Raw genomic sequence first — 25,152 nt, 5'->3', positions numbered from 1 at the left:
CAGTCTCAACCCACCCAAAGTGCGAGCCAAGCTTTGGCCCTTCGGCAAGAAGCACAAGGTGAGTTTAAAGACGAAGAAAGTTGTTTTTATTTTAAGCGTTATTTAGGTTTTACAGCCGGGCGGCGTACTGTTTCAGCAAAGGTTACTGAAACGGGGGGGGGGGGGGGGGTGTCGGTGATGCTGATCATTCATCGTTATTGATTAGAAAATAAAGTGCTCGTGTTGCATCGTGTGATTCATGACAAATAATAAATATCAGCTTTTAATAGGTGCCATGCTTTTGCTCCGCGTAGTAATTACATAAGACGTTCTCAGGTCGTGTCACCGCGCTGCAGCTGACCTTTAACCTCCAGCCGTTTTCAACCGCCGCTCCAGTAATTGCTGTAAAGGACCGTAAGTCAAAACAAACATACGCGTGAACCTCGGCACGCATTCCGCTCTCGTCTTGCCCCCCCGCCCTCGGGGGCTCGTTCTGATTCCAGTCGGCTGCACAGACTTGCCCCGGAACACCTCTTGCTCTCGCTTCAACTGTTTTTACAGTATTTTTCCTGCATCTGTTGGACTCGCTCGCCCGTTTTTTTCCCTTCCTCTGCTTCCTGCCCCCCCCCCCTCCCATCCCCCTTTCCCACAGATAGCAACAACCCTCTCCTTCCTTCCCACCGAGCTGCTGCCTTCCCTTCTGTCTCAGTTCAGGAAAGAAAAGCAGCGCAGTGACATCACCGGCTCGGGTTCCGGTGTCATTATAGTAGGGGGACGGGGGGACGGGGGGGGGGGTCCAGCTTCAGACATCAAGCCGGTCCCGGGCTGTTTGATCCAGCTTATTCTCGCTTGAATCGGGAATAAAGTGTGTCTTTCCTGATTAGCATTAGCAGGACGTCGGTCTCCGATGAGAGACGCCGTTCTTGATGTCCTGCCCGGATTGGTTCGACCTTCCGTTTGTAGATCCGCAACGGTTTTCCTCGGGCTCGACCTGAATTCTTACTGCTGTGTTCACTGTGACGAAGGACGAGGAAATGATCAGGTTGTGTTTATGCATGTCTTCCAGGTGTTGGATTCGGGGTTGTGCCTGGATATTGGCATTTCTAAAAACTTGTACCACACTGTGAGTGTTTCTGTTGCAGTGTGTTTGTTCCTAACCCCGCGTGTTCCCTTCTCCCCATCTAGACACCCCAACCTGAAAAGCAGACGGTAACGCCGGTTATGGTTGAACAGAGGGAGGGCTGAGAGGCCCGGCGTGTCGGACTGACGGGGGTCCGCCCCCACAAATGAGATTCATTCATCCCGATCGGCCGCTTCTCAAAAATGGCTTTCAGTTGGTCTTTATCCATTTGAACCTGGTTTACCTGAGCTGGATCCTGCCCTGCATGGGGAGCGCGTCCTCTCCCTCGCCTACGGCAGCCCAGAAGGAACAAACTAAAAGCTCTAGAGAGGACCTTCTTGTTCATGTTTGGAACCTGGAGTCCGACACGCTGGGCCGGTAAAAGCTGCTTAAATAACACACCTGCTGCCCGATTGTTGCCTCCAGCCAGGAGGGAATGTGTGTGTTTGATTTGTCTATTGTTTGCTGTGATGCTTCCCTGTTCTCAAACGACCGGGCTCCTTGTGACCTTACCTGGCCAGGTGCAAGGTCACGTGACTCTCATTGTACCGGGCACGCTTCCTGTTCAGGGAACAGCGCTGATGTTCTTTGTTCCAGAGCAGGGAACCGGGTCTTTGTGCTGCGGTGCCACGCCCACATATAAAGCTGATTTATTTTGGTCTGTTATTCCGGTGACCGATCACATGACACCTGGGTCACCTGGGTCACCTGTCTACTGAGGTTGACCTAAATGGGTGTGGCCCCGCAGTAGAAACGCACTCTCTCACGGCAGCGAAGTCCGACGCTGGCTTTCACATGATTATGTTATAAAGGTTCTAAGCTCTCTCGCTCCTCACCCGCTCTCTCTCTTTTCCGCTGGCGTCCCTTTTCCTCGACGTCGCCCTCTGTTGCTGGCAGCGTCGACATCTCGGGCGGGCTTCGGCTCATTCTCTGTGGACTCGAGCGAGAGACGAGGAGGAGGAGGGACATCTGGTGGCGAGCTCTGATGAGGCGGTCCGATCCGCGACGCTTGAAACTGTCTCTGTGTGTGTGTGTGCTGTGTTACGTGCAGCCGCCTGCAGCGGAAGACTTCTCCCACCTTCCCCCGGAGCAGAGGAAGAAGAGGCTGCAGGCGAAGATCGACGACATCGCCAAAGAGCTGCAGAAGCTGCAGGACCAAAGGTGATGACATCACCGACCACGGCCTGACCCTGCAGGATCTAAGTCCTGAAACTCCTTCATCTAGTCTTCTTCTTATCAGCTGTTCTGCACAAAGGGGGGGGGGGGGTTAGCTTCATGAAAGCCTGCATCGCTAAAGCAGAAACATTTGTTCCCCCCCCCCCCCAGTGACGCTTTGGAGAAGATGAAGGGCGTGTACGAGCAGAATCCACAGATGGGCGACCCGTCCAGCCTGGAACCTCAGATCACAGAAACCAGCCAGGACGTCGGCCGCCTGAGGGGGGAGCTCACCAAATATGAGGTTCCCCCAAGCGAAGCGCGCCCTGGTGACGGCTGAAGGTAGAGCGAGTGTGTTCTGAGCGTGTGGCGTGTTGCAGACGTGGCTGTCGGAGGCGGTGGGAGGGGAGGAGTCGTCCAACGCCATCAACAACAACACTCAGCACGTGTAAGAAGCGCTTTCAGCACGATGTCCGAACGTTGTTTGCTTTTCTCACGTCTTCCCTGGGGGGGGGCGTTGCCCTTCCAGAGACGTAGCGGCCGACCATCCTCAGAGCATCTACATGGACTTCGACGAGTACGAGGACGAGGAGGCGCCCATCGGCCAGTGCACGGCCCTGTACACCTTCGAAGGTCCGTTTTGAGCGCCGGCGTCCAGAACTCGCTCCTTTTTTTTTTTTTTAGTTCAGTCGCTCATGTCTCCTGCTGCGTCTGTCGTCGCCAGGCAACAGCAAGGACACCGTTTCCATCGGCGAGGGCGAGGAGCTGAGTGTGATGGAGGTGGACACGGGAGACGGATGGATGAGAGTCCTCAGAGCGACTGGAGAGAAGGGCTACATACCGTCGTCGTATGTCCAAATCAGCCCGTAGCGCACGCACACGCGCGCACACACACACGCACACGCACGCACACACACGCACACGCACACGCACAGGACGCAGCCATCCTTGATAATTGGAGCTTTTCTCTGCATCTTTTATCTCGGCCAGATGAAAGCGAGTCGCGGCGCTCGCCATCGAGGTTGACGCCGCCGTCGCTCGCTCTCGCTTTTAACCCTTTAAGCGCTTTTAAAGCCAAACTCCTGAATGTATACCTGAACGTTTTAGTCGCGCCTTAACGTGACGACTTCTCGCATCGCAGTAGCCCGAAGCTACGCGTCTCGGCGCTCTTATATCCACTCACTTGACCCTCTTGTTGTCGTTTCTAATAAACTGCTGAACTTTATTTTAGTATTTTTTTAACACCATAATGTGATTTTTTTTAGGGTGTTTTTGTTGTGACTAACATCTGGATTAAAACCACTACTCTATAGAGAGCGTACAAAATATAGAGAATATATTACCCATATTATTTTTACGTCTGCCTCAGACAACAAAACGGGATTACAATGGAATCGGGTGAGGAGCGGGGGAGGGGGAGGGGGGGGGGCCTTAGGTGTAAAATTACAGGCTGACGTTTAGAGTGGATAACAAGAATACATTCATTAGTTAGCCCTAATTATTTAACTGGTTCTTCTTAGACTGTTTACACATTTCTTACACATCTTGCTTTTACATGAACAGCAGCTTTTTAGGTCTTGAGCCACCAGACCTCTAAATCGGACTCTTGATATTTTTACTCTCATCCGAACGCCATGGTTGTAGTTTTTTTTTTTTTAAAGATTGGGCTCCTCACTGCCAAAATTGATGAACTTGAAGCACTTTTTGAGAAAAATCAGACCGGACTGTTCGCAGAGCGGCTCCAGATGCATCTTAAGACGTACAAATATTCAATTATTTGAACCATTTTTTTGTCTGTGGAAAAAGGAAACGTGTTCTTTCACTGCATGCGTGTGGAAGCAGGCTTGTAGTATATCAAGCTCTGCATGCACAGCGTAGCTCAGGCATGGAGGAGGAAGCAGCACGTGTGTTTGAGCAGAGGTGCTTTAAAAATGTTGCTCCAGGTTTATCTTTTCGCTCCATCTTTGTCCTTCGCTCCACATTTAAGGGGTTTTGTTGTATGATCCATTTTTAGAAAGGAAATGTATTTACGTGAATCTTTTGAGTCATAAATGGAAATGAGAAAACTAATCTTGTCCTTCGTGTTTCTTTGCATCATTTAGGAGAAAGCGGCCATGAAAAATAAGCTTTTATTGCATTTGGAAGCCGGCTCGTCTGTCCTCAGGATAACGAGCACGAATGAAGATGGATTGACAAAAGTTGTGGGGAGTGAGAAATGCGCATAAAGACGTAAACAGAAGAATCATTTCAGGGTCAGCTTGTCAGATTTCCTAACGTGGAAAAATAAAACCAACCCAGCGAGTCTCTGATAGGAACCGATCCAACGTATATCAGCAGCCACGTGTCTAAAACTTTTCTTTATCTGCAACATGCAGAGGCTCAAATAAAAACAGTTCAACTTTCATCTCTGCTTCCGAGTGAAGAAAGTTCTGATTCTGATCTCGGGAGAGAATCGAGCCCGCCGGGCTCAGGTCAGCGGGTCGGGCTCCTGCGAGATGCTCTCCACGGGTTCCAGTTTATCAGAGAGGACGCACAGAATCCTGTCGAACTTCTCGTGGCGCTCCTGCCTCGCAGCCGCCGCGCCGGACTGACCCCAGAACAGCCGCAGGGCGAACTCGGTCCGGAAGGCCTCCAGCAGTTCGGGAATCAGCTCCAGGCCTCCTGCGTGAGCGGCGTGATCGATAGCGGTCAGTATCGCGCCCGGAGCAAAGCGCTCGATGAGCCCAGAATAAAACGTGCGCGTACCCGTGAGCAGAGAGCGCGCGTGCTGCTGGTAGCTCTGCTCGTGCAGCGCCGTGATGCGCGCCGCCTGCAGAACGTTGTAGAGGAGCTGGCAGCCGCGCTCGCTGTCCTCCACCGGGTCCTCGCCCTCCATCAGCATCAGCAGAGGAACCAGGTGCGGCATGGCGACGGGCCCGCGCACGCCGGAGTCTGCGGGGAGCAGGTGAGCCTTTTAGCCGCAGACGAACCGGACGCAGACCCAGAACACACTCACCGTCTCCCTCGTTCAGCGACTTCATGAAGGGCTTCAGCTTCTTCTCAAACAAGACGGCGCTCTCCGTGTGGTTCCGCCTCAGCACCTGCCACGTCATCTCCAGCCGCGTGACCTGCAGGTATCCACGCACCAACGTTAGTCAACTTTGAGGAGTGTTTTCTTGTCTTTGCCTGCCCCCCCCCCCCCCCCCCACACACACACACACACCTGAGGCATCTCCAGAGCCTTCATCACAGCCGAGAAGGAGTAAAGGTCGTGGGCGTGGTCTTTCAGGGCCTGAGCCAGTAAGATGAATTGATGTAAAACAGTCGCGCGCTGGTTGACGGTGCCGGTGCAGCCCAGAATGTCCACGGCCACGCCCAGCGCTATCAGGTGATGCCTACAAAGAATAAATAATGTGAATGTTTTCAGCACATCGAATCAATAATCAGATCAATAGCTTTGTTTTATACTAAATGTGAGTGAACTGAAGTGAGGTCTATAAAACATGTCATGTCTCGTTCACCTTTCCAGTAAGTCCTGTCGCAGCTGGCATCCGTGTGGCAAAGTGACGAGCTCCAGCCCCGATCCAACTCCCATGATCCTCTTCTGCTCACCGGTCACCCCGGTAATGCGCGCCACCTGCAGCGCCACGTGCAGCGTTACAAGTTGGACTTCATCAATGATGAAATAAAAGATTCTTTTTTTCAGGATCTACAGGATCTACCTGGCAGTCGACGCTGAGCATGTGCAGGGCGAGGGTGGCGGCGTCTGATTGGCTGAAGAGCTCCTTGACTGCCAGCAGGACGCCGGGCTCCAGGGGCCGGTTGTTCTCCGGTAAGAGCAGCGAGTCGAACTGGTCCAGCTGGAAACAGGATTCCAGCTCGACCTGTCGGTGAGAGAAGGATGTCAGAGCATAACCAGAGGAGCTGACCTCTGAACAGCCCCCAGGCGGTGTCACCCTGCCCCCTGGTGGCCGGGAGAGGCAATAACAGCAACACATTTTAGCTCCTGATTCAAAACAAAACAACATTCCTGTGAAGTATTTACCGGCCTCATTAATAGCAGGATAGAACTTTAGTTTATTAGTTTACATTATGACATCACTGCTGCAGCTATAAATCATTTTTAGTTTGCGGGCCGGTTTCATTCTCAATCAAGCAATTCGTTATCTGGCCTGTTTCTGACAAACCCAACAACCCTAATCTAGTTAAATATATCTAGTTAAACACGTTTGAAGGTACTTCAAAGACGTAGAATAAAATCTGTGTTATACAAACATGCGGCTTTTCAAAATGCCAGTCTTCTTCTTCCGCCGCCGTCTTCTTCTTCCGGGGCAGTGATGGGAGCTGCGGTGACGTTTCATCATTCTGCGCCTCCAGAAACCCGAAGGAGGTCTCTGTGAGGCGGGCCCGGCTCTGCCACTTCTCCTCCGCTCGCAGGCGGTCCACGTGACCCTTCCGCCTGGACTGGGGCACCTGGACGCAACAGGAAGTGGTCATAAACTCCCCGTCTAGGAGCTGATTTGTGACGTGTTCTTTACCTGGACGACAAGCTCGTCGTAAAAAGAGGCGGGGTCAACGACCCGGTTTGCCGGCGGGGGAGGGACGGCGTTTGGGAAGATGGCCGACACCCTGAGGGGTTTAGGGGGAGCTCTGGAGTTCAGCTGTCCATCCGAACCTCGCAGTGTTGGACCCCCACCTGCAGGCGTGGGGGGAGGGATTCGCGTCATTCAGAGAAGGAGAAGTAATAAATACATGTGGGGGGGGAGGGGGGTGTGTGCCTGCTACCTAGATGGGCGGGGCGTGTGTGTCGTGGGCGGGGACTCAACAGGGGTTCGCTGCCTGTACGGAACACGGTAGAGATTGGGGCGGGGCCGGCGTCTGATGACGGAATGTTCCGTGGCACACCTGGATGAGGGAGAGGAACACACAACCAGCCCCCCCCCCCAGTGGACATGAGCGGTTAGCGGTGACGCGCACACACGCACGCGATGGTTGCGTGTTTACTATAACGCACCTGTTGGCAGGTTGCCGTCGGATCGGGCAGACTGCAGCGACGGCCCCCGGCCCAGGTTCTCCAGGTTGGCGGGCTGACTTCCGCTCCTGCCCACGACAACAACTCATCAGAACGTTCGCGCGCGTACTTGTGAAACGACACGTTTCTGGCTCCTCCCACCTCAGCAGCGGGTTGATGAGCTGCAGCGCGTCGGCGTGCGTGGCGCTGAAGCTGCGCCTGTTGTTGGAGTCGGTGCGTCTCTCCCTGCCGGCGGGCTCGGCGTGTCGCTCGGCGATGACGCGCAGCGGGAGGGTGCGCGTGATCGGGTGGAAGATCACGGCGCCCGAGGCCTGGGAAATGGACTGGCGCCCCCCCACGTAGTAGCGGATCAGAGCCGGGACGTTGTCGAAGCGATCCTCTTCAAACTGGAACAGCTCGCGGGAGTAGCCCTGCGGCGCGGGGGGGACGCGCTCTCAAATAAGAACACACAACAACGACAAAAACACGCACAGAGAGAAGAAACACGCAACAACAACAAAAACAAAAACACGCACAGGGAGAAAAAACACGCAACAACAACAAAAACACGCACAGAGAGAAGAAACACGCAACAACAAAAACACGCACAGAGAGAAGAAACACGCACAGAGAGAAGAAACACGCACAGGGAGAAGAAACACGCAACAACAACAAAAACACGCACAGAGAGAAGAAACACGCAACAACAACAAAAACACGCACAGAGAGAAGAAACACGCACAAACCTTTTTAGGACGCAGAATCACGCGTATGATCTTAAAGTGCATCGGCCCGCTCCAAAAGCAGCTCAAGACATAGTCCCCGGGGGCGGAGCTTGAGTCCCGGACCAGGAAGTCGCCGTCCTGCTCCAGCAGAGCTTCTGTAGCCTGGAGACAAGTCAGTGTGTGTGTGTGTGTGTGAGGCGACACGCGTATGTGTGACCTTCAGCATCACGACCCAGGTGATGCTGAAGGTCAGGACACGACCCGTTTGAAGGACGCCTGGGTCGTGTTGACCTTCAGCATCGACCCGCTTGAAGGTCAGCGTTCCGGTGTTTTCTCGTGCAGTACCTCTCGCCCCAGCGGTCCGTGGTACCACGCGTGGCTCCTCGGGTCCTCGGTGCTGGATTTCAGCTCTTCCTCCAGCTCCTTCTTCAGCGACTCCATTTCCCTCCGGGCACCGAACACCTTGGGCACACACGCAGCGGGATTCCGGACCGGAACCGGAGTTAATCTGGGTGCGTTCCCACTGCGGGTCCACATTTAAGAGCCGGTGAAAGACGGAGGCCGTTCGCGTCTCATCTTACCTTCAGCTGGCTGAAGTACGCGCTGACGCTCTTCCTCTTGCTGAAAAACAAGACGGAGGGGATTTGGAGTTATTACGCTGGACCCCCCCCCCCCCCCCCCCAGGAGCAAACAGGACAAGGATGCAAGGCCCCCGCCAAGGTCTGCGTCTGTCGCTAAGCCTCCCTCCTTCCTTCCTCCCAAAGCTTCCACCTTCCTGCCTAAAAATAAAAATAAAAAAAGGACTGGAGATCCTCCCATCCATCCACCGACCAACAAACACGCGCCGCGGTAAACGCGCACGCATCCGCGGACGTGTGGGAACAACGCTGAACGTGTGTCAGCAGGGATGGTCGGAAGTTTACCCTGCTGAGGTGGAACGCGCGCACGTATATGCACGCACACACACACACTTTATTAAGAAGAAAAAAAAGAATTAGTTACACAACACCGCAGCAAAAAAATGAGACTCGCATGAACACACACACACACAGAGAGAGAGAGAGAGAGAGAGAGAGAGAGAGAGAGAGAGAGAGGCCCAGGTGAACCAGCGCACACACCTGCGCAGCGTGCGGGAGGGTCTCCGTGAGGACACGCAACCTGACACCGCCTTTATTAAGCGTCACACACTTCCTCTGTGTAATCTGATACTTCAGATCTTACGTTACCGGTAATCCATTACTCTCAGTGAGTGTTCTGCGCAACAATTGCGCAACAGTTCCCGAAGGAGTTCAACTAAAACTAACAATAAGGCGACGTTGATCTGAACAGAAACAAGCCCTTAAAGCCTCCGCTACGTCACTGACCGGAAGCCCCTACCTGTCAGCCCGCGTCACACGCACGCCTCTCCCGTCCCGCGCATGTTTGACGGTTCCGACACCAACAAACAGCTGATAAGTTCAGCTGCTCCGGTTTTCTCCTCTCCGGTCACTCCCAGCGTCTCGTCTCCGCGCCCGGCTCCTCTCCTCCCTCCTCCCTCCTCCCTCCTCCCTCCTCCCGGTGGGGGCGAGTTCTCACACGCTGTCCCGTGCTCGCCCCCCCTCCCTCTCCTGCTCCCCGCCCCAGGTCCCGGTACCAGCCTGGCATTCCACGGATACCGACGGAAGCCGCTCTGTCTTTACCTGCCGCACGGTGGGGGGGGGGGGTATCTGAACACTGAATCCAGACCCCTTTATGACTGTGACGTTCGGTGAGTGGATTGAATGCAGATTTAACAAGAGTTTTTTTGTTTTTTGTTCCGGATCACGCTAAATATTTAATGGGATCAAAGTTAGAACCAAGGCCCATCTTCAGATCTTATTCATCACGATCCTTCCAGCAGTTTTTCTATAATCCTGCCCACAAACAAACAAACATTGGCCGTCGCCCTCTCACTGGGGGGGGGGGGGGGGGCAGACAAAATCTAAATGAGTATTTTGCATCTGGATCTCGGTCTGTCGGTCTTTCTGTGTTTCAGCCTATTTCTAGACGACTTCACTTCACACACTCTGATGTGTGTTTTTATCAGGCAGCAGTTAATCATTATCCAGACATGCATTCCACCCTGCAGGAAAACACACCCACACACCCACACAGACCCACACAGACACACACACACACACACACACACACAGACACACACCCACACAGACAGACACAGACACACACACACACAGACACAGACACAGACACACACACACACACACACACAGACACACACAGACACACACACACACACAGACACACACCCACACAGACAGACACCCACACACACAGAAACACCAATGAAATCAACACGCTGGGGGGGGGGTCAGCTCACCTGTGTTTGTCCTGACAGTGCTCTGTCTCACTTATAGCATTGTCCTCATTCAGGGGGCGGAGCTGCGAGCACGAGGCCGAGAGGCGGTCTTTTTTACCTGCACGGTGGAGGCGGGGCAAGACGCTGTGACGAAACAGATCCTTCCTGAACGTCACCTGCGGGAAACGAAGGCTACGTTCAAACTGCCGCTGAAAGCTGTGAAACCAGGAGCCAGTTAGGCCTCAGCTGGGGCCCCCCCCTCTGGCCCCCACTCCTGGGTCCACAGCCGGACATCGGAGAGCGGATAGAGCTCCACAGCGGAAGCTTGGCGTTCTCACCAGATCCATAGACGAGCCCAGGGAGTACTTTCGGCTCACCCTGCGCCCCGCCTGCACACCTGAGACGACAAGAGCGAGCCTCAAAGGAAGAGTTTGTGTTTGCAGAAAGATGAAAGAAAATGAGAAGTTCCCTACCGCTGTCGTGGCCATCCGTTAAATATACATCTGGGGCAAACAGGAGGTAAAGGGTTAACTGGTGACATCATCACATCACCCCATTATAATCTAGCCTGTTGCTGCAGGAGGCTTAAAACGAGACTGAGCGTCACCAGATTGTGAATCCATCGTCTGCTGCAGCCCCGAAAGCTCCTGGAGGATCGTTTCTCTGTGCGCGGCGTCCTCTATGCCCGCATCCCTCAGCTCGCCATCCGCCACATGCAGCAAACCCTGGAGGGGAACGCCGTCAGGCGACGCGAGGGAGGACGGAAAAGCTACGCCGAGCCTTGAGAAGAAGAAGTTCACGTACCTCCAGTCCGTAATATTCACTCTCCAGCGCCGGGGTGTACTGGGACAGGCCGATGTGTTTCAGCCACCAGGCGATGGAGCGAGTATTCATGTCTGAACAGCAAAGACAGACACGACACTGGTTACATGCCAGCACGCACACACGCACACACGCACATGCACACACACACACACACGCTTCTACACGTTTGTATCTGCAAGAGCTTTTCAGAAAAGCACAAATGGAAGACGTCCGCTTACTTTTTGGAAGCAGACAGGCCTCGTGTCGTTTCCTTGCAGCAGCGGCGTGCGGCCCCCCCACCTGTCCACAGGACCCACTGTGGAATTCTGGGATCCTCCTTCCCGCTCTGTTCCTGTTAGAATGCCCCCTAGCCGCCTACCTTCCCACCCGTCTGTCCTCTTTGCAACCTCCTCCCCGTTGACATCGACCTCTGGCTTTCTCCTTGTGGTGACAGCGGGAGCCCGCACTCCCCCTCGAACCCTCACGGTCAATCGATGAAAAGCCAATCAGGTCGCGGAGTGGGCTTGCGTTGCTCTACGGAGAACGACGAATCACGGAGCAGGGATTTAGCACGAGGTTCTCCGGAGGCGGACGGTGCACGCCGGGGCTTGTCGCGACGGAGTCGGGGAAAAACAAGAAGAGGGATACGAAAATGTAAGACAGTTATGCAGCCGTCAACACGTCAGGTCAGAGGCAAGGCATGCAGGCACAGTGTCAAAGACTGTCTGTCTGTCTGTCTGTCTGTCTGTCTGTCTGACCAACATGGCATCAGCCCAACGTCCACCCGTCTTAAACAAGTGCTTGACGTGCCGACATCTCGAGGAGACTCATCGAGCTTTTATTTGAGATGCTTCCTGGGAATGAGGCTCGGTCGTCCCACATCCCAGAGAAACGCTCAGCCACCTGTTGGGAAGGTTGGTAGTTTGATCCCCTGCAGGCCACATGCTGAAAGGAGGCAAAGAAGTTCAACTAGATGCCTCAAATTATGCATGCTACATATTATATACACTCATAATAAACACAGTTTCACACGCTATCACCCATAGCAGCTGCAGCTTGGTGTGTGTGTGTGTGTGTGTGCGTGTGTGTGTGTGTGTGTGTGTGAATGCGATAGCGACACGGCGCGTCAGAGGAAAGAGGAAGTTGCGGGGTGAAGTTAAAAGCCACCAACACAGTGCAGCTCTGCAGAACACCCACCACGGAAGAACGGCAGAGCGAGAGCAGCGAAGAGCAATGAGAGGGTGAACGAGAGAAGGGAGGCGTAGAACCCGAAGGTGAGAGACGACCCTTCTATTCTTCTATCATCCATCCTATCAGGATTCAAATAGGAAGTTATGAAGCCCTCGAATGGAGAAGTGGACTTCCTGCCATTTTCCTGGGTTTCGATAAGAGGCCTCTTTGGGTGTTTTACTGTGAACGGGTGGATTGAGCCGGACGGGACCGAAAGTATCCTGAACTAGTTCTGGGTTCAGGTTCTGGTCCGCTGGAAGAGAAGAAGGGAGTTCAGTTGTTCTGCTTCATTTGTGTGACGCAAGAGTTTGAGTCGTCATACTCCAACAGGATCGATCTGTCTATCCGTCTGTCTGTATATCTATCTATCTATCTATCTATCTATCTATCTATCCGTCTGTCTGTCTGTCTATCTATCTATCTGTCTATCTATCATCTATATGTCTGTCTATCTGTCTATCTATCTATCTATCTGTCTATCTATCATCTATATGTCTGTCTATCTGTCTGTCTGTCTGTCTATCTATCATCTTTCTGTCTGTCTGTCTGTCTTTAGTGATCTTAAAAATAAAATCAATGTATTTGCATTCCCTTCGCAGCGCAGATGGAATTCAACGAGAACGTAAAAGTCTCTATTATACGGCCGAGTGGTTTAATGTGATTCACTTAACCCCTAATCAATTTCTTAACTGATCAAGTCATCAATATAGTGTGTGTGTGTGTGTGTGGGGGGGGTGGGGGGGGGGGGGGGTTCCCCGTAATTTCACGCTCTACTTATTCCAGAAAACAAAGATGGAGTTGTGGCGGCAGTGCGCGTCGTGGTTAATCGGCTGCCGTGTTCTTCCTGACAGCCACCGGGTCACATGGGAGTGCTCAAAGGTAAATGGGTGACGTCACACGATCGCACATCCTGTGTGTCTTCCTCCGTGCGACTTTTCTCGTGTGTGTGTGTGTGTGCGTGCGTGCGTGCGTGCGTGCGTGCGTGCGTGGCCAGGTGTGTGACCTGGCTCAGGCCCTGAGAGACGGCGTGCTGCTTTGCCAGTTGCTCAACAATCTGAAGCCTCAGTCCGTCAACCTGAGGGAGATCAACCTGCGCCCGCAGATGTCCCAGGTAACGCACCTGCTCCTGCTGCGTTTCCATAGCAACCGGGAGGCCGCCCGAGCATCTCAGTCCTCGCATTAACCCCGTGTTACCAGGGGGTTAACGGGCTTTGACACACGCATGTGAAACTTTGGGAAACACAGTGAGTGGTTGAGAAACATCTGACGGGGGACGGGGGGGGTGTGAACAACTCCACTCCGAGTTGTCCACACCCCCCCCCCATTACACAAACAGGGACGACGCTCTGGTGTGTTTGTGCAACGCGTGTGTGATTTACGAGGCGGAATAAGTTAGTCTTTAATGTTTCCCCTTTTCTGAAATCCCAGTTCTGCATTTCCCAATGCCGAGATGTGGAAAGAATGAGAGAGCAACCGATTTAGGAAGTGGCGTTAACTGAACGGCCGACATGCCGGCCGTCCCGCGCGCCGTTGTGCTTCAGGTGTGAACTACCTGAAACGGCTTTGAGTCCACGCACCAGTGGAACTCAAGTGGAACCATTCGGGCACAAAGAGTCCGGTTCAGTTTGCTTTTAGACGGACGAATGGAAGAACGGACAGATAAATGAAACAGAATAATGTTTGTGTGTGTTTTTAGTTCCTGTGCCTGAAGAACATCCGGACGTTTCTGGCAGCGTGCCAGGCAAAGTTCGCTCTCAAAAAGAGCGAGCTGTTTGAGGCCTTCGACCTTTTCGATGTTCGTGACTTTGCAAAGGTATGATCTGTCTGTCCTCTGTCTGTCCTCTGTCTGTCTGTCTGTAGGTTTATTTGTCAGAACTATTTGAGCCCTTCGTAGAGACCCTTTATCTGCTATGACGCTGCGAACCTGATGCAGATCCAGACTCCAGCTTCTGAAGAGTCTTATCCCGTTCCTCACGGACAAACTGCAGCTCTGGATTATTCCTGCCTTTCCTGCTGCAGCCGCCTCCATCAGATCCCACCAGAGGTTTTCTGTGGATTACAGTCAGGCAACAGTGACGGCCTCTAGAAGGATCCAGGACTTCTTCTGGAACCAGGTCTTGGCGGACTCTGAAGTCTGTGTGGGATCTTCATGCTCCTCACAGATGGAGATGTTTTTTTTTCTTTCCTGGATTTCCTGATCCTTGATGGAATCCAGCGGATCCTCTACAGGCTGCCGATGTCCAGTGGACCAGGAAGTGAAGCAGCCCCCCCCCCCCCGCCATGCTTCTTGTAGGGATGGGAGTTCATCCGTCCTCCTCCTAGACGTACTGCTGACCCAGAAGCCCCAGAAGGTCTTGGTTTCACGGCATCCTCTCAAGCCATTTCCTCTCTGGATTGTTCTGAGCTACTGCAGATCAAACGTGTCGGCGTTTTACGGCCTGAAATACTGACTCAGTTCGGCGCCGCTTTTCTGCAGCATCTGGTTACTCTTATGAGGGATGTTCTTCAGAGAGATTAAAATCTATTGCATTACTCTTTTTAATTTCTTCTGGCTGGATTTGGTTATTGAAAACAGCTGATATCATTAGGCTTCTGCTGATAAACTGAATATACAATGGAGGGGGGGGGGGGGGGCAGGAAGCAGTTTGGTGATTTTGTACTCGAAGCAGCCGAATGAAAGAAGGATTTCAATATGCAGACGTTTCTCGTTTCGATGCGCTCCGTGCACTCTGCGTTGGATTTGTGTGTGAAAACAGGAAACCGTGTGTTTAACCCTTTATGGTCAGACGCGTCGTATTTGACACACGTGGCCTTTCAGGATTCTGAGACTTCTACTTCAGAAGTTCGCTGTTTCAACCCGGTCCGCTTGCCTTTCAGTGCAGGACGCACTAACGTATGCACCCTTGTTTGTGTGTCCGTGTGTGTGTGTGTGTGTGTGTGAGACAGGTCATCAACACTCTGTCCATCCTCTCTCATTCATCCATCGCTGCACAAAAAGGATTGCAGTGAGTAGAGTTGGGTCTTTTGTTTACTGATGCATTCATGTGATCATCCTGCCGTCGACCACGCACGCGGTTTAAGTTCTGTTCCATCATTCTCTCCACCAGGCCTTTTCCTCTGGAAGGATGCGCCCCCGACGATGAGGTCTACAGCGGGCTGTCCGATCAGATTGAGTGAGTCTCGCTCTCTCGCTTGACCATTTGTCGGGAGGATTGGAAACAGCCTCGCTGTTTATTCGTCTACAGGACGTGACCTCTCTGACCTCCCCAGTATTATGACGTTGTGTGTGTGTGTGATTCATCAGCGACACGCTAGACGAGGACGATGACCTGTACGACTTTGTGGAGGACGGGGAGGACGAAGGGGACGAGATCTATGAAGATTTGATGAGGACCGGTGAACAGCCGGAAACTGTGAGTGGAGCCAAGACACCTCGGACCTGGAGGGTTCTGTAGCAGCGCACGGTTGCCATGACCCACAAGAACCACTTTGAGTTTGCAGACCAAAGCTGCATCAACAGATAAAAAATGATTAAGTTAAGTGAAGGCTTTTGTAAACGAGGCCTCAGGAGAGTCAAGGTTAGAAAAAAACAGGAAAGGAAATTCAGGAAAATGCTGCTTAAAGTAAAAAATCCTGTCCAACCGTATAAAAGCTAAAAACAATCTTAATGCTCCGATTGATATCCTTTATCGCTGACATAAATCTACCCTCCAGTTGTTCCATGCTTCAGTCGACATTTCTCCGTGTTTGTGCAGCAGCCGAGGGCCGGAGTCGACAAGCGGGAATGCTGCCTGCAGGAGCTCAGACAGACGGAGGAGAAGTACTCTGATACCCTGGAATCTATCTTACAGGTGGGAACACATTCACAATCTGCTCAGAGCGGAGCCAGTCGTAAACCGCGCACGGCGAAGACACGCACGTGTGTGCGCACGCTGAAGGAGAGAGTAACGCGCTCCTTCTGTTTCACGCAGCACTTTGCGAAGCCTCTGATGAAGTTTCTGCAGCCTCAGGATATCGAGATTATCTTCATCAACATAGAGGTGTGGAGCAGATCATCTACACACCTGGTTTTACAGGTTTACCCTCAGGCCTCATGTGTGTGCGTGTGTGTGTGTGTGTGTGTGTGTGTTTGCAGGATTTGGCAAGCACCCACCATAATTTATTAGAAGAGGTTCGGACTTCCATCTTAACTTACGGAGCGAAGAACCTGTACCAGGTGTTCCTGTGCTACAAGGAGAGGTACCCGCAAACCCAGCCGTGCACACGCGTGCGTGTTACAATCACATGATGCCACGCCCCTCCTGTCAGGTTGCTGCTGTACGGACGCTACTGTAGTCAGGTGGAGACGGCGACCAAACACCTGGACAAGCTTTCCAACACGAGGGAGGATATCAAGATGAAGCTGGAGGTGAGCGGGCATGCGTCCGTTTCTGATTGTTGGGGGGGGGGGGGGGGTTCGGGGTGTGGTCGACGGCGCTTCACTTCCGTCTCTCACTTTCTCTCAGGAGTGTTCAAACAGAGCAAACAGTGGACGTTTCTCTCTCAGGGATTTACTCATGGTCCCGATGCAGAGGGTCCTCAAATACCACCTGCTGCTGCAGGTAACGCTCGCACACCCGTGGGCCGTGTTCGCGGCTACGTCGTGCTCACACTCGTGCGTTTTATTGTCCCGTGTCACCAGGAGTTGGTGAAACACACCACGGACCCGGCAGACAAGGAGAATCTGTGCACGGCCCTCGATGCCATGAGGGTGAGTGCGTGTGCCCGTGAGCTCGTGTCGCGAACGTCCATTTCTGACGATCCAGCAATGTGTGTGTGTTTTTTTTTTTTCACGTGTGTCTCCAGGATTTGGCGCAGTGTGTTAACGAAGTGAAGCGAGACAACGAGATCATCAGACAAATCACCGCTTTCCAGTTGTCCATAGAGAACATGGTGAGGCCGACACCGCTCTCCGGTCGTCCTCGTCTTTTCAGTGTCTTTCTCGTCTGCTCACGCTCCTCGTCTCTTCAGACCCAGTCTCTAGCTCTCTACGGTCGCCCCAAAATGGACGGCGAGCTGAAGATCTGCTGCCCGGATAAGAAGTCCAAACACGACAGGTGCGAGAACGTTCTACGCGTCGCTGTGTTTCCGTGCATCTAATCTAATCCCCGGCTGTTCCTCAGATACGCGTTCCTCTTCGATAAAGCCATGTTCGTGTGCAAGAAGAAAAGCGGCGAGACGTTCGAGTTGAAGGAGATCATTGAGCTACAGCACTACCAGATACGGGACGAAGTCTCAGGGGACAAAGACAACAAGAAGGTCCTCCCTTCAGAACCGACCCGGCCGGTCTGTCGGTGCGACACAGGGCTGACTGTGGGTTCCTCTGCCAACAGTGGTCCTATTTATTCCTTCTGCTGGACTGCTGCGGGACTTCTGGCTACGACCTGTTCTTCAAATCCAGGGAAGTGAAGAAGAAGTGGCTTGAACAGTTTGAGATGGCTATGTGAGTGCACACACACACACACACGCACACGCACACACACACACACTCTCAAAGCAGTGGTGATTCCCGGTTGCAGATCAAACATGTGTCCGGAGAACGCCACGGCCAACAACCACGACTTCCAGATGCACTGCTTCGACGGAACCACGTCCTGCCAGGCCTGCTCCATGCTCTTAAGGTGCCTTTTCACGCCGAGGTCCTGTTTAGACTTCAGTATATAAAGAGGCTTACTCATCGCTCTCTCTGCAGGGGGATATTCTACCAGGGCTATCGCTGCACGCGCTGCAAAATGGCAGCTCATAAAGAGTGTTTAGGCAGAGTTCCCGTCTGTGGACGAAACTCAGGTCCGTGTTTGTGTCGGCTTGTTAGTCATGCGATCGCGGATTTGCGTGATTATCATGTATCATTGATCATCCTCTTCAAAATTACAGATCATTCTGGAACAATCAGGAAGGTAAGTCTGCATTTCTGGTTGGGATGTTGCCGTAGTGATAAAGTTAGGCTCGAATGCACGCGTCTATCTTTCATGATTCCTCTTTTGCGCCTCCAGAATAAACCGCAGATATCCTCTGGACATGGAAGCATCGGTAAGGGATTCACTTCCACGCCTTGTTAAAAGCTCTCCCTGTCAGAGCTCCTTCCTCACCTTTCTCCTTTCCCACCATGCATCAGGGTTTCCCAAGATGGAGGTGTGTCAGGAGTATTATGGCCTGCCGCCACCCCCCGTGGGCTTCGGTCAGCCGCTTCACCTCACCAGAGGCGACATCGTGGAGCTGACCCAGGCCGACGCCGACCTGCCGTGGTGGGAGGTACACGAGCGTCCGTACCTTCTGCGTCTGCTTCAGCAGAGTTTCCTGCGGTTAATGTGTAGGCGTGAGACGTTTCTCGGTTACATGCTGATTCACCGCCGCCGCTGACGGGATCTTTGAACAGAACAGCAATTCAAATCAGACGCAGACGCAGCACGAGTTTATATGTTGGTGAACGCAAGCAGGAAGATTTAATACTCCAAATGTCTTCTATGTAAATAGAGTCCCAATAGTTACCCCCCAAAAAAGCTACTCCCTCCAGCCGGGCTGTGATCATTAAGCTGTGTGCTTCCTTCAGGGTCGGAACCTGACTGTCGGACAAATGGGCTGGTTCCCCTGCCAGAAGGTTCAACCCTATATCTTTGTGAGTATGAGCAAACCGAGAACGGTAGCAGTTAGCACCGCTACCGAGTTATTTATCTAACGTCTGTGTCATCCCACGCCTTCCCAGACCGAGACGCCTGACCTGTGCGGCTTCCACTGGTGAGGATCGTCTTAAAACGCCTTTGCTAGTCTATTAATGGTAACAGGTTCACTTGTAGTAAAGTTCTGCCACAAAAAACAGTCGGTTAGGTTTCAGGGGGCAGATCTGGAATCCTGTGAAACGCTAAAAATATTACTGTGACCTCAAACGTCTCATTGATGGATCCAGTTTTTCTTTTAGGTGCTGAAAGTAGTGGGTCTTCTAGCAAAAGTTTAACCGTATAAGTTCAAGCAAACAGTTTTCTGTTTTCAAGGTTTGCAGGGAACATGGACAGAACCGCCGCCAAAACCCTGCTGATGTCCCGGTCCGATGGGACCTTCCTCGTGCGGCAGAAAGATGGCGGGGAGTTTGCCATCAGCATCAAGTGAGCATGATTAATGGCTAAAAGCACGTCTGAATCTTTTGTTTTCCTGTTTAAAGAGTAAAGTCGACCTCAGATTGAAGATCGATGAGGTAGTTTGTTGGCCAGATGTTGAGGTGACTTTGGTTGAAAGTGGGCCTTTTTACGGTGCGTTTAAGTCAGTCGGGAGAGCGTGCTCCCCGCGCACTAAAGCTGCACGTCTTTTATTAAAGTCGGGGGGAAAAAAAGCCACTAAAAAGTAGATCAACCAAAAAAAAATCATCCTCATTTCTGTCAAAAGTGATTTTATCTCTCTTCCTGCTTTTCCAGGTACAACATGGACGTCCGACACATAAAGATCACGTCCGCTGAAGGCCTTTACCGCATCAACGACAAGAAAGCGTTCAAGGGTTTAATCGTACGTCTTGCAAGTTCACCCGGAGAAAGCCTGGAAGAAGTGTACGAGCTCCTCACACTGCTTTCTTGCTTTAGGAGATGATCGAGTTTTACCAGGTGAACTCTCTGAGGGAGTGCTTCAGGGAGGTGGACACCAAGCTGCGGACGCCTTACAAGCAACCGGAGCAAAGCACCTGCCCGAGAAACACGCCAAACGCCACCCCAAGTACGGTACACCTGTCTTACATCGTAGTCACATTAAAAGGATGGTTCTGGTGTTTTTGGTACGTGAAGCTTTTGGTGAGGCCGAAGGAAAAGGAAAAGCGATGAGGAAAGTGGGAATGGTTTATTCTCTGGGTACCACGAAAGTCTGGAGTTAATATCCAACCTCCGATCTCTCCATGAAGCCGTGCCACTGCCTAAAGATCCTCCGACCTCGCTCATTCCCGACCCCTCCACCTCGTCCTGTTTGCGCCTGACAGGAAGCAGCGTGAGGAGTTTCGGCATCGCGAGGGCCAGGTACGACTTCTCGGCCAGGGACCGCTCCGAGCTCTCGCTGCACGAGGGAGACACGATCAAGATCCTCTCCAAGAAAGGCCACAGCGGTTGGTGGAAAGGCGAGGTGTACGGCCGGGTAGGCAGCGCGAGACCACAATTACAGGCTGGAGCGTTTTGTCAGGCCTGAACTGCTCCTGTTTTTTCCAGGTGGGCTTCTTTCCAGCCAACTATGTGGAGGACAGCTCGGGATGCTGCTGACATGCAGATGCAGAGCCTGAATGCGTGGATTAAACTACATTCTACATGTGTAGGGGGTCGAATCGATGCCTGGATTCCAGTGGTGGCATCAACCCATAAGCATGAATGTGTCTGTGCGTGTGTGAAAATGTCGGTCTAAACACTTTATTGATGTGAATTTATCTTTTTCTAAAGTTTGAAATCGTCCATTAAAAGATTTTTTATGTACAACTGGCACACCAGGTTCACTTGAATGCATCACAATCCACCTCCGCGCATGCAAGTATTGAATACTCAGTAATGATGCAACCATTATGGGCAGCGTAGTGACTTTCACATGCGCTAGAACGCTTTGACAGGCCATCAAATGAAGGAAACAGAATGACAAACACTCGCTTGTAAGTAGCTTGACTTTTAATTCCAAAATAACAAAAAAGATAATTGTAAAATAACATTTCCATATAATCGGAGCACAAATAGTGAGCTAAAACTTAAGGACACATGACGTCATGCTTTCTTCTCCAGAGATGCTGCTTCATTGCTTTCCGTTTCCTTGCCCATGGTTCAGTGACTGTGTGTGTGTGTGTGTGTGTGTGTGTGTGTGTAACAAGGAAGAGGTTTGTCTATGTAGAATTGTCTGGGGGGGGGGGGGTGTCTGATCTATTGGTAGTACAGCTCCAGGTTCATCCCATCATGGATTTCATCTAGAAGTTCTGGTTAAGTCCAACAGATCTGCTTGGTTCAAATGTATTAAATATGATTAAACAAATACTGTAGCTCCAAGTTGTTACAAGACATAATCCAAAAATGATCTAAAAAGCATCCAAACTGCGTCTGGGATTATTTACACAGATTAGTGGCCATACTATACGAACGACTCTCAGCTAACGTTAGGAGCTTGTGCTCTCCAGTCGCAGATGTACGTTTTAAGGATACAGTCACCCAGAGTCACGTGGTCCTTGAATATTGTATACCTGTGGGAACAGAAGAAGAACATTCAAGGAGCTAATAGAAGCAGCAGGAGCAGCATGTCGGATGATGGTGTCTCACCATTTCTTGAGCACAATTCTGTCATGAGGCGTTCCTGTCTGGGCAGCAACGAGCTTCTTTAGATCCCCAATGCTGTCCTCAGAGCTGCAACACGGGGTTAAGGAAGGTAGGACCTTCAAACAGTGCGTGGATTCGTTTAAATACTCGGTTATTGCTATTGCACTTCGCCTTAATGCTAATTATTGAAAGCTAATTTCTTGCTAGCTAATGCGCTGTTAGCCGTAAGTAGCATAAGCGTTTTACAATCCTCGGTTCCGTGGAAGGATACTTGCACTTGACCCGGACTTTCTTGCCCAGGCGATCGTTGCAAACCACCTCGATCATCTTCGGCTTCTGTCGTCGGGGAGACAACGAGGTGAAAGTTAGCCGAAAGTTAGCCGAAAGTTAGCACTGACGTGTGCGAGATGTTTACGTTCCCATTCCACGGATCCCTAGTTAGAGACTGATGCTACCGTGGTGGAATATTCAAATGACGCGTTTAAGAAGAAAAAAAAAAGATAGTTTAAAGACAGATCAACTGAAGTAAACCAGGTTGTTTTGTGTAAGGTTAGCAAACATGGATGCTTGGAGCGCATTATGTACATCTTGTCAATGGCGACTGCGCGTGATGTCAGGAAGCACATAAAAACCGACATCTTTTCCCGTAAATATCGGCCGCATATACATTTAATATGATAACAATAATGGCCATAATGTGATATTCATACCTGATAAAAGCGAATTACGATATTTTCCTCAAATCGTCCGAAACGCTCACGTTGTCGCTTCTTTTTAACGTGTTCGGTCTGGTTTGGGGCGTGTGTCAACCTCTCGACCAATCAAATTCGTTGAATAATGATTGAGACTCCAAATCGACCAATGATAGGACAGCTGTCGCCATCATATCCGCCTTGATGTGTACGTCCGTCCGCCCCAAAACAACTCGCACCCTAAATACTTTACAGGGTTTTATTTTTGTCTCGTTGCAGCTCAGAAACAAAAAACAAAAAAATGGCAGACGAAGAACAGTTACCGCCTGGGTGGGAAAAGAGAATGAGCCGCAGTTCAGGTAAAGATAACGAAGCCACGGTAGGCCAAAGTAGGCTAGCTTACGTGCCAGTGCTTAGTAAAGTTAGCAGCTAATGCTATAGCTGCTCGCTAGCAAGCTAGCTTGTTGCAGGTTGTGGTAAAGAAGGCAATGAGGTTTTAATTTTAATATCGATTTTATGAAGCGAGCGAACAAAAATGACGTTTTTACGTAGACGTTGTATTTGGATATTTGTGCATTCCTTCTTAATCGATGCATCCTGACCAACCAGGCTACTGTAGGGCCCTGCGTGACGTCATGTTGCTTCTCTTCCTGCAACGAGGGCGAGACTGGACACACTTTCTATGCGTTTAGTCTCAACTTTGTAGAGTCTACTCCGATTAAAACATCAACAATTTATTGCTGTAATTCTGAATTCATTTCTCTCATTTACCTACATTTTTTTTTTATCTGTAATGTGCTTCAGCTCTGGTTTCATCATGTTTCGACCAGAGTTTCAGGCAAATTGCATTTAATGACCCTTTCTCTCTCTTTGCCTTCCAGGAGGCGTGTACTACTTTAACACCAAAACCAACAGCAGCCAATGGGAACGTCCGGCGGCAGATGGACGTGTGGAACCAGACAAGGTTATCATGTGTACATTTCTAAAACTATTTTTATTGACATAACACCTCGCGTGGAAAGTGCTCTGAGGCCTTGGTGCTTCACGCTAATAGATGCTTTCTGATCTGTCACGGATTGATTGACAATTAGGAAGTCATTCATTACAGATTAAAATTCAGCCGCGCTGACTGACCCTTCAGAGCAGAGAGCAGTCTTTGACATCTCTTTTTGATTCGAGGATGTTTTGACACTCGCTGTGTGTTCGTTTATTTGTTTGTTCTGTCCCCTCAGGTACGTTGCGCTCACCTCCTGGTGAAGCACAATCAGTCACGTCGTCCTTCTTCTTGGCGGGAACAAAATATCACACGAACTAAAGATGAGGCCCTGGAAGTTATCCATGGTGAGTTTGACACCACAGAGGAAGACGGAATGTTATTTGTTTACTCAATTATTTGCTTCTGTGTCCTGCATAGGGTACATAAAAACAATAAAATCTGGAAATGTGACGTTGGAGGGATTGGCCACCAAGTACAGCGACTGCAGCTCAGCTAAGAATGGTGGAGATCTTGGATTATTTGGCAGAGGTACACACTGATGTACACGCCACACACAAGAATATTGCATGCACACTTATTAACTATATATATATATATATATATACACAGTATCTGTGTGTGTTTCAGGTCAGATGCAGAAGCCCTTTGAAGACGCTACCTTCGCTCTCAAAGTGGGCGACATGAGCGGCCCGGTTTTCACTGATTCTGGTGTCCACATCATCCTACGTACCGGCTGAAAGGAAGTCCGTTTACGTCGTGTTACACACACGCGCACACGCACACACACACACACACACACACACAGCAGACCCCAGCTTTCCTCTCATGACACATGCTATCAGATAAACAAGGCTAATGGGCAGAATCGTGTAATCTGAAGTGGGAACTTTTTTTTTTCCAAACACTATTGAACATGCGTGAATAATTAAATTCCCTGAACAGTAAGACACATTTCAGATCATTCCCGTAGGACCTCAAGCTTTTATTAAACGTGGCGACGCCGTCGTTTACGGACTTGAGTGCTGGTGACTGTTGCAGCGATCGTCCCGTTGGAAACGGCTCATGATGTGGAGAGTGTGTTAAAAAAGATCTTGCTTTCACCCATGCATACGCTCCCACGGGCCGTTCCCCGTTCTGTTCCCTGTGCCAAAGCAGTCCCTCTATCCGTATGAGTGTTTAGGAAAACAGATTTTTGAGATGTATGAAGTGCTTTCCAATAACTCCTGCAGTCTGTGAAGGAAAATCTTATTTCTCTCCATTGATTAAAAGTTTCTTCCATCTCATAACTCTCATTGAAACCTGCATATTTCTCCATTTAGGATAAGCAAAGATGTAAGTTTAAATATTCCAGCATTTCAAACATCACTGCATATGAACTGTTACTGCTGTCTCGATGACATTTTCCCTTCATTAAAAAATATTGTTTTGGTATTCTGCTTTTCCGAGTTCCTCTTTTTGTGAACTGTTTTTTTTACTTAAAGGGGACAACTTTTTCCATCTTTCTACAGTAATATTTAGTGATTTCGGGTCATTACCAAACCAAAAACTGCTAAATTAAACCATCCAGTCGATCCTGCGTAGTTCTGTAATCAAGTATTGAAACATGTCCTGCAGCATCTGTTTGCAATTTTGACCAAAGACTGTCACAGATATTTCTTATAAGTGTTAACTTGTGGAAAACGAGTATAAGACACGTCGGCTGCGCCATAATCCATGCTGACGAACTTTCATTCTTCATAAATGCATCCTACAAAAAGAATAAACCGCGTTTCTTATATTCTAACCCTGACGCATTCAGAGGACTCGAAATGTCCTGCTCCTGGTCTTCAGAG

General features: G+C 50.8%; 4 protein-coding genes across 5 annotated transcripts in view; 3 read left to right on the top strand and 1 right to left on the bottom strand.

Moving 5' to 3' along the window:
* The window catches only part of trip10b (thyroid hormone receptor interactor 10b), a 10,207-nt gene extending 5,864 nt beyond the window's left edge, over nucleotides 1–4,343 (top strand). The window contains exons 9-15 of the mRNA XM_068751437.1: nucleotides 1–58; nucleotides 1,046–1,102; nucleotides 2,151–2,260; nucleotides 2,426–2,558; nucleotides 2,635–2,702; nucleotides 2,784–2,887; nucleotides 2,979–4,343. The exon at nucleotides 1–58 is cut by the window's left edge and continues 104 nt beyond it. Of these exons, the coding sequence (XP_068607538.1) occupies nucleotides 1–58; nucleotides 1,046–1,102; nucleotides 2,151–2,260; nucleotides 2,426–2,558; nucleotides 2,635–2,702; nucleotides 2,784–2,887; nucleotides 2,979–3,124 (676 nt within the window). The 3' untranslated portion in view covers nucleotides 3,125–4,343. The remainder of the gene's footprint in view (nucleotides 59–1,045; nucleotides 1,103–2,150; nucleotides 2,261–2,425; nucleotides 2,559–2,634; nucleotides 2,703–2,783; nucleotides 2,888–2,978) is intronic.
* Nucleotides 4,344–4,367: 24 nt separating this feature from the next.
* Nucleotides 4,368–11,198, bottom strand: sh2d3a (SH2 domain containing 3A). 2 transcript variants are annotated; one of them, XM_068751434.1, is made up of 19 exons: nucleotides 11,109–11,198; nucleotides 10,912–11,029; nucleotides 10,778–10,807; nucleotides 10,643–10,701; nucleotides 10,326–10,480; nucleotides 8,551–8,590; nucleotides 8,315–8,431; nucleotides 7,991–8,131; nucleotides 7,407–7,675; nucleotides 7,248–7,333; nucleotides 7,019–7,138; nucleotides 6,772–6,929; nucleotides 6,509–6,706; nucleotides 5,956–6,117; nucleotides 5,755–5,870; nucleotides 5,457–5,628; nucleotides 5,250–5,361; nucleotides 5,000–5,185; nucleotides 4,368–4,915 (listed from the first exon to the last, which is right to left on the bottom strand). In XM_068751434.1, exons 1-19 carry the CDS (start codon nucleotides 11,196–11,198, stop codon nucleotides 4,722–4,724), a joined length of 2,523 nt encoding a protein of 840 aa, XP_068607535.1. In that variant the 3' UTR covers nucleotides 4,368–4,721. The 2 variants fall into 2 exon arrangements, with proteins under 2 accessions (XP_068607535.1, XP_068607536.1); XM_068751435.1 differs by lacking the exons at nucleotides 10,326–10,480; nucleotides 10,643–10,701; nucleotides 10,778–10,807; nucleotides 10,912–11,029; nucleotides 11,109–11,198 and adding an exon at nucleotides 9,347–9,509 and having other exon boundaries at nucleotides 5,000–5,361.
* A 1,932-nt stretch (nucleotides 11,199–13,130) lies between these two features.
* On the top strand, nucleotides 13,131–20,798 carry LOC137906295 (proto-oncogene vav-like). Its single transcript, XM_068750537.1, has 28 exons — nucleotides 13,131–13,217; nucleotides 13,333–13,449; nucleotides 14,035–14,151; nucleotides 15,285–15,343; nucleotides 15,446–15,511; nucleotides 15,643–15,751; nucleotides 16,094–16,189; nucleotides 16,310–16,378; nucleotides 16,474–16,577; nucleotides 16,647–16,746; nucleotides 16,844–16,939; nucleotides 17,020–17,088; nucleotides 17,184–17,270; nucleotides 17,349–17,434; nucleotides 17,501–17,636; nucleotides 17,711–17,820; nucleotides 17,897–17,998; nucleotides 18,070–18,164; nucleotides 18,252–18,274; nucleotides 18,371–18,407; nucleotides 18,493–18,629; nucleotides 18,928–18,993; nucleotides 19,081–19,112; nucleotides 19,367–19,477; nucleotides 19,784–19,871; nucleotides 19,946–20,075; nucleotides 20,332–20,483; nucleotides 20,555–20,798. Exons 1-28 carry the CDS (start codon nucleotides 13,131–13,133, stop codon nucleotides 20,603–20,605), a joined length of 2,532 nt encoding a protein of 843 aa, XP_068606638.1. The 3' UTR covers nucleotides 20,606–20,798.
* Nucleotides 20,799–22,516: 1,718 nt separating this feature from the next.
* On the top strand, nucleotides 22,517–24,745 carry pin1 (peptidylprolyl cis/trans isomerase, NIMA-interacting 1). The gene is made up of 5 exons (XM_068751234.1): nucleotides 22,517–22,682; nucleotides 23,205–23,287; nucleotides 23,556–23,664; nucleotides 23,738–23,848; nucleotides 23,948–24,745. Exons 1-5 carry the CDS (start codon nucleotides 22,625–22,627, stop codon nucleotides 24,055–24,057), a joined length of 471 nt encoding a protein of 156 aa, XP_068607335.1. The 5' UTR covers nucleotides 22,517–22,624; the 3' UTR covers nucleotides 24,058–24,745.
* The last annotated feature ends 407 nt before the right edge of the window (nucleotides 24,746–25,152 follow it).

This window comes from Brachionichthys hirsutus, chromosome 17, assembly GCF_040956055.1.
Source record: "Brachionichthys hirsutus isolate HB-005 chromosome 17, CSIRO-AGI_Bhir_v1, whole genome shotgun sequence".
Lineage (NCBI taxonomy): Eukaryota > Metazoa > Chordata > Actinopteri > Lophiiformes > Brachionichthyidae > Brachionichthys > Brachionichthys hirsutus.
This window is presented reverse-complemented; position numbering and strand designations above follow the sequence as displayed.